Raw genomic sequence first — 12,757 nt, 5'->3', positions numbered from 1 at the left:
GTCGCCGAACGATCCCTCGACGAACCCCTTCCCTGCGCGCAAGTTCCACGGAGCCTAGCAAACTTCGTGTGAGTGTATCCAGAGCTCTTCTCCGAGTTGTTTTCTTCAGTTGACACGACGGGCTCGCGTGTTTAGAGCCTTCAACCGGATTGGGCTAGAGGTTCGCGTGGAAGGAACTCTTGTCCACTTCTCTTCTTTCCTGTCTGTAACTGGAACTTTACTGCAGAGTTGACTAATTAGCTCTGTGGAAAAGTGTCACCATCTACACATGCACTGATATTAGGGCACAGTAAATTAATTAACTCTGCCATAGGATAGTACTGTCAGGGACAGTGCTATCCTACGGCAGAGTAATTACATGCACTGAAATTCGTGTAGACAGTGACAGTGGCTGGCTGGGGCACAAGGCTGCTAAAGGGTAGAGGCTGCCTCCTGCCTAGCCCCATGCTTTAGCATCTTCATGCCTCAGCTAGCCCCTCTGCTGCCCAACACCACCACCAGTGGCCCCTGCCAGTCTGGGGCTGCTCCACCCCAGCTCAAAACACTGTGTTCTCACGTGCACATGCAGACTCTGGTATAAACTGTGCTGGAGTTTACTTCAATGCCTTAAAAGCACATGTAGATGCACTCACAATGCATAGCCCTATGCTACTGTAACTGACTTCAAGCTAGTATAAAAATCACCCTTAGAAAAAATCAGGTGTGAAAACTACACTGGTGTATGGTATACCTGTGTAAGCACTGGGGCTTCCTATAGGTCTGGAAATTTGATGGTGGGGGAGTGGCAGCAGCTTTAATTGCTCCCAGAATTGCAGCAGTTAATGCTGCCACTGCCCCCCTAATGCAAAATTTCTGGACCCATGGGGAGCCTTGTGGTCCAGATGATAGGCCCCCCACATGTCAGACTGCACCAGTGTGTGGCTGCTCCATGGCTGGATCTGATGCATGGTTTCAGGCACAGGCTGAATCTGCCATGCTGGAGTGCCCTGGTGGGCCAGACTGCACCCATAGACCAACCCTGTACTGGATCTTGCTGAGCACTGATCCTGTGCATGAGATTCAACCTGTGCACCTGCTCCACACCACTCATCCAGTCTACAGGGCCAGAGAGGTCAAACACCACTGACTTAATATAAAGATTATCTGCCACTGAATGGTATGGCACTGTAATAGTCTCTACTGATGGAAACTACCTCAAAAGAGCTGTTCATCTGCCCACTCCAGATCCTGGTGTAATCTACAGTGGTGTGCAAAATCAGTGTATATAACATCGGTGTAAACACACTGTGTATCCAGTCGCTAGTATTTGCCATCTTGAAAGACCACCCTTTTCCCCATGCCTTAGTGCTCCAACTAAGTGCATGAAAAGTGCTGGTATAAACCAGGGTAAGTTGATCACTGGGCATTTCTCTATATATGTTGCCTCAACTTTAGAACTAGGTTCACTCCATCAGTCCAAAATAACCCATTCATCTCCAAAGAACACTGGAAAATCCATCTTTTTAATGGGATTTTGGGAGAAGAGTGCTGCAGGTCTTGATGGTATGAGGAAACACTCTACATTCAGGATATATAACATTCCTTTACGAAGCTGCCTCAGGCTGAACAAATAACTTAAGAAGAGTATAAGTGTAAGTGCAAGCTATACAAATAATTGCCATGCTCTTATTTTAACCAAACTGTAGAGGTTTGTTTAACAGAAGAATCACATAACAAACATTTTAGCAACACTTCATCATCTCTATGGATATCAAGTTTAAGTATTTATGATAGCCCTCATCATAACTAATGTTAATACTCTTTAAAAAAAAACCCTGATTTTATTTAATAACATTTTATTAGCTTTAATTGAACTATTTTAGTTTTAGATAATCTTTGCTGCACACTGAGATTTTGTGGGGGTGATATTAATTTTTGCAGGACGTTCACTGTACAAGTAGTTGCTTACTTAGAACTACATTCATAATTGCCTTTAACATACTTGTTTCATCTACTCTTTAACTACAAGAGAGACTAACCAAAATGCTGAAGTATGGCTTCCATAATACAGCAGAAGAGGTCCTGCAATGTGAAACATTCTGTTCCTAATCAACACTAAATTTAAACTTTGTTATAGGAAACATTCCTGTTTAAAAACATTTCCCTCCTTTTCTTTCCTGTTCACATTGTGTAGAAGAGGATCAAGACATTTTGTAATTAAAGCTATTACCTTTCACTGATGAAACAATTTTGTGCATATTGAGGTATCTGATGCTAATAAGATTCTAAGGTGTCCCTTATTTTCATAAACCTATAAAGAATACTTGTAATTTTTTCCACAAAAAAGTCAGTTCAAAACATATCACAGCAAGACTATGTACTAAACACTATAAAAATGTTGCAGTTTCCAATATACCAAGCAAATAGTTGGATCACTTGAGACAGATTTTTTTTCCTTTTTATTCTACAACTGTCTTTTTCTAAATATCTAGGTATATAATAACCACCATTTAATCCTGGGACTCATCCTTCCCAGAATCCCCCTTTTCTGCTGACCACCACTGTGCACCTTTTCCTCCAACCAGGAAGGCGGAACGAGCAGCCTCTTCTCACCCTGGAGTTAACAGGAGTTTTAAAGACCAGAAAGAACCTTTCAACTTGTTTAGTCCGCAATGAAGTAGGCTAAAACAATAGATGAGTTTCACCTCCCTTGTCTTCCACTCCTCAGCATCAACATAACGGCCTTTCAACAGCAAACCTTTTATGTCAGATCGTCTGTGACAACTAAGGCTGAAGGTTTCCCAACTAGTGACCTTTGTACCTTGGTTAAAAGTGAATCTCTGTAGATTCGGTCTAGATTTTATTAATTTCTGCCCTCCTGTTTCTCAGGTGTTCAGTGATAGTCCACTATTATATCTCCTTCAAGGCACTGAATGACACCACTGATGATCAGTGGAATTAAAACTAAAGGCTGTTTTGACCCTGAGACTTTGAAGGTAACCTTTGGAGATTTAAGACTTAAATTTACAGGCACATTTGGCATCACAGATTACAATTACAGTCAAATATAGTTTACATTGCCTAAATTTCTACCCAGGCATGGAAGGAAGATGTACTTAAACCTTTTGCTACCCTCACTTTTTGAGATGAAGAATCTCAAAGAATCTCTTTCCTTGTGCCTTCAGGAAAACTGCAGCACAAAACCTCTGAATCCAGAAAAAAAAGACTGTTCCAAGATAAGACACATAACTACTAAACTAATCTATTCCACATTCCATCTTTCTAGTCTGGTATTTTACAAATTTACAGATTTCCACAATTACAAAATATATATTCAACTATATATATATTCAACAATACTTACTACATTGCTCTGTACAGTAAATAAATGGGGTGAACTAAATGATAATGAATGGAATTGAGTGGTAATAATGAATTAATTTAAAACCTACCAACTTTAAATATTTTTTTTGTTGATTCCCAATGCAGGTAGGTAAAAGCAAGCAGCTCTTGAACAACAGTTGTGAGTCCCAAACATTTACCTATTCAATCAATTAACATAGAAGTTCAGACACCACTTTTATATCAGTTTGGGTACCCAGTTTGAGATACTGTGAAAGGGCCTATTTTCAGAAGCTGCTGGGCACATTCTTAAGAATCATGTCTTAAAAGCTCCCAGAGTTGCACACACAAAAAGAAAGGCTAGAACACAGAGCTTGCCAGCCCTTGTTGGAATACAGACCTTTATAACTTTAAATGCAAATGTTGTAAATAACATTTTTTCTGTCCACTTCCAGATGAGGTTTTTAATGAAGAGCAGCCCATAGAAAAGCGTGTTAGGAAAGGATATGAGGGATGAAAAACAATTTCTTGTGCACATGAACAGGATTCAAGCTGGATAGTTTTATGTTTGCAGTATCACAAAACCCAAAGTTTCAGTTCTTGTGGAAAAGTGGATGGGGGTAAATCAGTGGATGTGATACACCTTGACTTTAGCAAGGCTTTTGAGACCGTCTTTTATAACGTTTTCATTAACAAGCTAAGAAAATACAGACTAGAGTACTGTATGGTGGATACATAATTGGTTGGATCATCAGGGTCAGTGAGCAGTCATCAATGGTTCAATGTCTAGTTGGGAGAAGGTATCAAGTGGGGTTCCCCAGGGGTCTCTGTCCTGGGTCTGGTATTGTTGAACATTAATGATTTGGAAAATGGGACTGTGTGCATGCAAATTTGCAGACAACACCAAGTTGGCTGGATTTGCAGATATTCCACAATGGGGCTAGGATCCAGAATGACCTGGACAGACTGGAGAAATAGTATACAATCAATCAGATGATATTCAACAAGGACACATGCAAAGTCCTGTACCTGAGATAGAATAATGGTATGTATAAATATAGTCTGGGGAATGACTGGCTAGGATAAAGTACTGTAGAGAAGGACCTGGGGGTTACAGCAGACCATAAACTGAATGAGCCAACCATATGCTCTTGTTGCAAAAATAGCCAGCTACATACTGGGTTGTATTAACAGGAGTGTCCCCAGCAAATCAAGGAAAGTGATTTCTCCATTCCATTCAGCACTGGTGAGGCCTTCCCTGAAGTACTGTCCAGTTTTGGGTCCCAAACTTCAAGAAGGATGTGGGCAGTTTGGAAAGGGGCCAGCACAGAGTAACAAAAAAGATTAGGGGCCTGACAAACAATGCCTCTGAGGGAAGGCTTAAAGAACTAAGCTTATTTAGTCTGGAGAAAAGAAGACTATGGAGGGATTTGATAACAAACTTCAAATACCTGATGTACAAGTCTAGAGAGGGCAGGGATGACCTTTCTCTGTGACTCTAGGACTAGGAGCAATGGCCTCAGGCAGCAGCAGGAGAAATTTACGCTGGAGGTTAGGAGGAACTTTCAGACTATGAGGGTGGTCAAGCATTGGAACAAGCTACCTAGAGAAATTGCAGACTCTCCGTCAGTTGGAAGTCCTCAACAACAGGTTAGACAGACACTTAGCTGGGCTAATCCTGCCTGGAGCAGGGGGCTGGACTACATTACCTCATGGGCCCTACCATTCAGTCTTAATATCCTAGGATCTTTTTACAGGAAGATGCTTTTGGATCACAAGTGTTTATATTATGCAATCCTGGGCAATTTCATTGTCCAGGGATGTCCAGAACTCAGGTGTTTGTAAGGTAGTAATTTACATTTAGTTATACCAAATAAGATGGTCTTAAGATGATAACTACCACAAATCCTATAATATTTAATCAATTCAGGAAAGTAACTTTGCTCCTCTCTCTACTGACTAATCTGATATGCCCCCTTCTTTATCCCCAACTTTAGCACTGGTACTGTTATCTCAGGGTATGAGTCATGACCAGTGCTAAAGTTAGTGCTGTGACTCTAGCTTATGCAGACATATCTTTACTATCATTGAACTATCATTGATATTTCTAGCAGTGTAGGCAAGAGAGTAAACAGCTCAGTGAGAGCTAACCAAGTACTTACCTCAACTGTTTGGGTGGATTTTGCAGCTTGTGCTTAACTGCATGCTGTTGCAGATACGCTGAAGAAGTAGCCCAGCTAACTAAGTCATATCTACAGGAACTGAAATCACAGCAACAACGGCAGGAAAAACATCCTTCAGTTTACAGTGAGCATCTCATGATATAACTCAAAATGAAGGCTTTACTGTTATTTGACATATCCAATTCACTGATGCTTTACAGTAACAAAGCAAGGCACCTCTACTTACTGAAATACAGGAAGTTTTCCAATAATGTCTCCACATCATCTTCTCTCCAGTGAATCCAGATTATTTAGATTATTGGTATTTAATGTGGGAACCAACCCTTTCAGAAGTGAGCAGATTTGTTTTTATGTAAAAAGTGGTCAAGACACTATATTTTACAACTAGAAAATGTTGCTGCAGTTGTGTGCCTGATTGCTTTAAAATGCAGTAGGAAGACAAAAGTTGAAGTTAAACTACTCCTTCCACCAATGTTTGGGAAGATGGGCTGAAACACCAACATAGCCATTAGGAAAAACCACGAAAGAGACAAGTACCATCAACAGCTAAGCCTGGACTTCATTAATGACTAAGGTTTATGTATGGCAATGGTACCCAATGTATCGCCAGCCCCATGGACCAGATGAGTGATACAGGGCCAATCTGTGGCCTTGCCGTGGCATGTGGGTCTGGTCCACGGCCTCAATTCTGCACAAGACCAGTCTACAGGCAATTAACACTGTCATAGCTCCCCTGCCACAGCCAAACTTTCGGACCTGTGGGGAGCCCCATAGGTCAGATGACATGGCTCCATGGACTGTTGGTTGAACACTACTCAATATATGCCATTTCCACCACAGTGAGTATTTGATTAAAACAGCCACTTGCAAGGAGAGAAAAAACTGAAAGATACAATCTAAGGCTAGGGACAGAAATTCAAAAAGCCTGAGCCTGAGCTGATTCAATCTTTGCAGGTTAGTTTAACCTGGCTAGGCTGAACCAGTTTGTAACTGCGCAGACATCCCTGCTGAAGAAATGCAGGCACCTGCAGTGGGTGAGGCTAGAAGGCGGGGGGGGGGTGCAATAGAGCAGATCTTCCTATCTTTCTACACTGCTGAGCTGAGGGGGGGAGGGGGTGGCTAGGACCCGGCAGGAAACTCTGATTAGGGAGGCCCCCCGCCCCCACTCTTGTTGCTCCTGACCAACCAGCAGGGAGTTACACAGCATTTACTTGCACAGCAGGGAGTTACACAGGGAGTTGATAACAGAGCATTTATCAGCCCATCAACAAAACAAAAGCCTCTCTCATTAGTTCAAGCTCTTCTTAAACAGCTTTTTCCAAGGAAGGAACAGAGCAATGTTACCAGCTGACCTGTTGATTAGCTCCAAAAAGCCTTAAGTGGATACTGTTCTGTCTACCTTACACAGACACCTCTAAGCATTAGCTAGCATACCACATGCTGGCTACCATCTGGGCTCTGGGACAGGGGTGGGGGGGGAATCCCTGCTTGGGCAGGAAGTGGGGGGGACAGTGGGAAGCCAGGCAGATGCTGCTGTGCCTGCTGTCTCTGCTAGAGCTCCAGCCAGGGAGCAGAAGGGAGGGGCCAGCTCAGCTCTCTGGAGCTGAGAGCCCCACCCAGGGCTGCAAAGCATCTAGGATGCTGGGGGATTCTAGTTTAAGTTAAACCAGGAAGGGGTCTGGGACAGACAGTGCATAAACTGGTTTGACCAAAATCAGTTAACTCGGATACTATATTCAACCAAGTTTATCTCAAACCAGTTTCAGCCATTTTGAAACTGGTTTATGTGCACCGAATGTCTGTTCAGTTACAGGTTTAAACCAGTTTCTGATCGCTTAAACTGGTTTATGTGTAATGTCTGTCCCTAGCTTAAATGTCTGTAGACTGATGTTTGAAACTGGCCAGGGACCAATACAAATCAGCTTAAAATCCACTGAGTAGAGTTATTCAAATCATTTGCTTTCATTCAAGTATTCCAGGATCAAAGCAAAAGATTTGGGCAATGCTATTCAGTAGCTTTTAGGTTGATTTGTAGTGGTCCCTGGCTATTTCAAATGTCAGTCTACAAATAGGCTTTGCATTTTTGTTTTTTTAAAGAGAGCCCAGGTTTTCTGAATTTGAGTCTTCTGATGTAGTTGAGCTGCTTTGTCAAGTTTAAATTTTGTCCTTGGTAAACTTACAAACTTTTAGATTGTACCTACCTCTGTGAAACCACACGAGTAAACAGACCTACAAGGTGCTCCAGCAAAATCTTAGTTCCCCTCTTTTTATTACATAAATGATTTTCTTACATCTAGAATTGCAGATATTTCCTGTGATATAGTTTTAAAAGACACTGCAGTCACACAAACCATATCTCTTATTTGCATACGTGAAACTTTCATTGAGAAAACTAGATGAGGGAGGACAAGAGATTGCCCTATTTCTAAGGTGCAATATGGGCGGATTTGTAAATTATTTCAAACATGCTGCATACTAGAAATTTAAGGCCTCAAAACTAGAGGTTTCCTTTTTTGAGCGTTTACTTCAAATTAAGTTGCATTTGTGGTTCACTTTGTGACATGCATGGATAGTCCCCCAAATCTGATTGACTTCTGTGGTGTTTGGTTACTATTCGTAGATGGTGTGAATTTGTGTTCAGATTTGTCATTTTTATGCCTGTAGTACAGTAGTTCTGAACCTTTTTAGGCTTGAGGTGTCCCTGGATAGATTCCAGGAACCCCTCCAAAAATGCCAGCTCTTAAGTTTTCACTCTTTTTTTGACTACAGAAAAATAATAGTGCAGTTTTTCTGCTGTAAAGAACTCAGAAAGACTACAACTATGGATTTCTATGTGAAATTTCTGGGTTTATCTTGCGAATCATGTTTACATACCTAAAAGTGCTACTATTGTGTGGCATAGTACCCTGATAAACACATTTTTATAATGTCATAAGACACAAAGGTAGGGAACTCGCAAACAGTCAGTTGCTATCAATGGTTCAAGTTTTTGTTTTATGGCGCAGTTAATCCAGGAAGATAATGTTCATCCTCCTTTGTAAATTATACAGCTTAACTATTAAGTATGAGATTTTTCAGAAGTCCTTCAGGACTGTCTAGTCTCAGCTCCTTTTAACTTCACTGAGAACAGATAATGAGTTCAATGGTTTTGATCAGAAGCTGGTAATGTTTTTAGACTGTGGGCCACTCAGCCAGTTCAGGTCAGAGCGGGGCAGGTGAGCAACATGCAGGGCCATCCCTGGGGGGGGTGGCGAATTGGGGCGACTGCCCTGGGCCCCACGCTTTGGGAGGCCCACGGAGCGGGACGGAGCAGCGGTGGCGTGAAGTCCAGCCACTCAGTACCCTTGCCACTGATGGCAACGGCGGTGGCGGCAGTTTCTTTGGAGCCAGGATCACAGGCTGATTTGCCCCGGGCCCTGCACTCTGCTCGGATTGACTCTGGTGACATGGGGAAAGTGCCTACCACCACAGCTTTTCTCTACAGCGGTATGGGGAGAGTACCCTCAGCCAGTAATTCTCCCCACAGCGGCAGGTGAAAGCAACTGATGCTGAGATCTCCTGCGGCCAAAGCCCCAGGTCCATGGGTCACATTTGGCCCATGGGCTGTAGGTGTCTGACCCCTGCTTTTGATAATGCCCAACTTTAATTTTGCACCCTGAAAGAAAACTGAGGCCCATAAAGAAAATGAAGAGGAAAAAGACTCAAGACAGGTTAAATATATAATTTGACTACAAAGCCATGGATTAAAGGGAGTGGAGCTATAAAGATAGTGAAGTTACATGGAGAAAAAACATTAGAAATTCTTATGGTGAAAGTCAATGTTTTAAAAATAAAGGGTACATACAGATAACCAAAGAAATAAAGATATACAGAGGTAATAAAAGCATAAGCAAGAAATGAAAATATATGTAAAATAAGGATGACTAAGTAGTACTTAATATGTCCCTTCTCAGTTGTATACTATTATCACATCTCTATTTGAATGTCTCAGCTGTCTACAGTTGTCATTTTTTTTTCAGAACTTGCCCCTTGTTCTTTGATACTGAATTAGCAGTTTTTACTCTCCAAAGCTTACAACCATATGCTTTTCTTACTTAACACTCCTGCTTTCTCCACACTGTTATCCCATTGTCTCCCTTTTTCATCTTTCCTTATATGTTGAGTCCCCAGTTTCTATGCGTTCCAACTACCCTTGTTCATTTTTTTTCTGGAGCTCATTCGATTGAATCATAGCTTGTTTCTTTTCTTCTTTTCTAAAGATAAGTATGTTTTTATATGATAGCTAGCTACTATATATATTGTTACCTCTTCTGCAGGCTATTGAACAGCTAACACTGACCGCAATGGAAAGAGTACGCTAAGCTAAAAGAAAAAAAACCCTCTACTTGGCCTTTGCTTTCTGGTACTTAAAAATGAACCCAAACATTTAAACTCTCCCCTTTCCCTTTTCTCCTTAAGTAATTCATCCTTTCTATAAGCAGCTGAATATTCAAACAATAGGAAGCATCAGTGGCACTGATGACTGCCTCCAGATCAAGGAACTTGCTTGAAGATAATATAGGATTTAAGCAATTTTGAATGAGGACATATACATCCTATCAATATCCATTCACTGCTGAGTGGGCCGTGATTTAGTTTTGCCTTAAAAACAGGTCCAACCCTCATTCCTGATAGTGATAATGAGTGTGACAGAACATCAGCTGAGGGATATCCCTGAAAGTAAACATTTGTTGAAGCAAGATTTTTAAGATTACAGAAATTAGTGCTTTTTTGATATCTAGAAACCATTCAGCTGGTAAATGACAAATTAAGTTTATGGCTTTTTGCCTGCATGTTTGGTTCAACTTTAGAACAAAAGTCCAACAGTCAAGTTAAAGTAATATCCAACAAATTCACAAAAAACACAGAGGCTTCCAGGAACAATGAGTGGGAATTTGTAACTGCACACGATGTAGAAAGCTTACCTTCAGCAGTGCCTGAGATACCATCAGTTTTGAAATTGCTAGTGCTTTTCTTCCTGCGATGTTTCTTTCTGTTGGCATGAGGGGAAGGAGGAGGATCCAGTTTGGGACTGGTAGTACTGGATATACTTGGACTTGAGCACACAGAATCTCCCAAACCAGTATCTGCAATTTGACAAAAATTGGAAAGAGGTAAAAATAAAATAAAATAAAATATGACTACTGCATCATTTTAATAAAAACCAGACTGTTCCCATTCAAAAAGAATGTTACAGGGTATTAAAGTTATGTGATGTCACTTAGTTACCTCCTCTAAGGCAAATTCTGGTTCTTGTTAATTTGCTACCATCCAATGACCGAGGAAAAGAATCTCCCAAAACTCTAGTCTTCTTGCAGAAAGTATTAATGAGCAACTGGGACAAGGTCCCGGCTCCAATCCTAGTCAACTTGAGTCTTTAAATAGATTTTAATGGGAATTCAATTGAGGCACAAAGATAGATTTATTTATTTTTTTTAACCAGGTATTCTGTTTTCTCATTAACAGCTTCCTGTCACCAAAATAACTTACTGTATTGGTCCGATTACAAGTTGAACCCACAATTTTGGGTTCAATTTTAGGAAGAATAGCTTCGGCACCCCATAAAAGCCATTTATTTTCCTAACCTACACCGTGTGTAACTTGACAATCTTAATTTTATTTTAACATACCCTGATGGAATGAAATATAAAAAAAAAATACCAGCAGAAAAAGATCTTTTCTTGTAGCATACAATCCATTAAAATGGTTTAAAATTCCTCTCTCTTTCGAATAAGGCAAAAAAAGAAGTCTCATTTGATTCTTTATTGCTGAGCCATTGTCATATGTGAAAACCTAGAAACTGCATCTGTTAGTGAGAGCTTCTCACTTATATGCAGCCCCACTAATGTCTAAATTAATACCCAACTGCAGGTGATGGGACACTGCACAGGCACAGATGTCTGCATCAAAAGTCTTCATTTAAAGATGGGAAAACCTAGGACTAATGCATGAAAGCAATCCATAACCAACTTATTTGATATAAAAAGCAAAAACAAAAATGCTGAATGAGAATTTGGACAGACGACCTATTTGTAAAATCCAATGGACTGAACTCAAGTTATGCTTTTGTTGATACAATATAAATGGAAAATGTTATGCATGAAATGTTATAAGTATATCTTTAATCTCATACCATTTTTAAGTAATTTTAAAACATGTGCATCTAAATTTGAGTCCCAAAGGATTTCAGAAAATTTAATTTTAAAAAGTGCCAACTTTTCTCCACTTCTACAGTCATAAAATATTCAGGAGTATCATTTAACAATAGTTTTATCTATTTTATGAAATGATCCCTGATTGAAAGAAATAATACTATCATACTCTCTCTCTGAACCTGTAGGTGAATTTTTATCAGGGAAGTAAGTACTTAAAGCTTTTTTAAAGGTGGATAATATGATTTCAGTTTAATAGCAATTAATCTCCAATCTAAGAACAGTGCTAAGTGTATGTTTTTATTTATTTAATATTCTATACATTAAAAAAATACAATAATAGTCCATGAGATTAAATTTTTTTTCTGGAACTCCTTTATGTTCAATACTAAATATGGTCCACCCAAGATAAATTCTTCCACCCAAAGTCTAAATTTGCTTGCCTCCAATTTGACACTTTTCAATATAAAAATAAAAAACCAATTTTATTAATGTTTAATAAAACTATTAAGAAATGCCAACTGTAATGAAGCATCTGTTTCATTTAACTTTTGAATAGATGTTCATTTTTAATTGCCTGTCTGATCTGCTTGTTCAGAAAGTGAACTGTGGGTGGTGAACTCCACAGGCTTAAAAAAATTATGCAAGAATTACACCCGTTATTAAGGATTTATTTGTCCTTTATCCTCTTTAGCCGATACAGAAAGAAGAGAAGGTGCAGAAAAAAATTGGATGCATAAGAGAATAAGACAGAAGTAAGATCTGACTAGATCAATAAAGAAAACTTTATAATTTATTCTTCATATTATTTTGCATTTATTCTGCATGTTTTACCTTTATGATTGTCATGAGGAATGATCCTACTTTGGATACTGTAAAAACATGAGTTTGCAATAAGTTAAGACTGTGTTTAAATGAACTATTCATATGTTACAGTAGCTGGCCAAGGTATTTGTAGATGCTGGTATATTCTGTCAAAGGTAAAAACATCAATTATAAAATTGAGCAAAAAATGTTGTAATTGTTTATTTGTATTTGCTTACTAAAAACATGAGGTGAGAT

At 39.7% G+C, this 12,757-nt stretch overlaps 1 protein-coding gene across 1 annotated transcript in view; it reads right to left on the bottom strand.

The window, feature by feature from the left end:
• The window catches only part of AGAP1 (ArfGAP with GTPase domain, ankyrin repeat and PH domain 1), a gene marked incomplete at its 5' end in the record, with an annotated part of 301,279 nt that overhangs the window by 123,751 nt on the left and 164,771 nt on the right, over nucleotides 1-12,757 (bottom strand). Inside the window, one exon of the mRNA XM_025214080.1 lies at nucleotides 10,469-10,630. Coding sequence (XP_025069865.1) covers nucleotides 10,469-10,630 — 162 coding nt within the window. The remainder of the gene's footprint in view (nucleotides 1-10,468; nucleotides 10,631-12,757) is intronic.

Source organism: Alligator sinensis, unplaced genomic scaffold (assembly GCF_000455745.1).
Source record: "Alligator sinensis unplaced genomic scaffold, ASM45574v1 scaffold205_2, whole genome shotgun sequence".
Taxonomy (NCBI): Eukaryota; Metazoa; Chordata; order Crocodylia; family Alligatoridae; genus Alligator; species Alligator sinensis.
The sequence above is the reverse complement of the archived record's forward strand: the minus strand, read 5'-3'. Positions and strand labels throughout refer to the sequence as shown.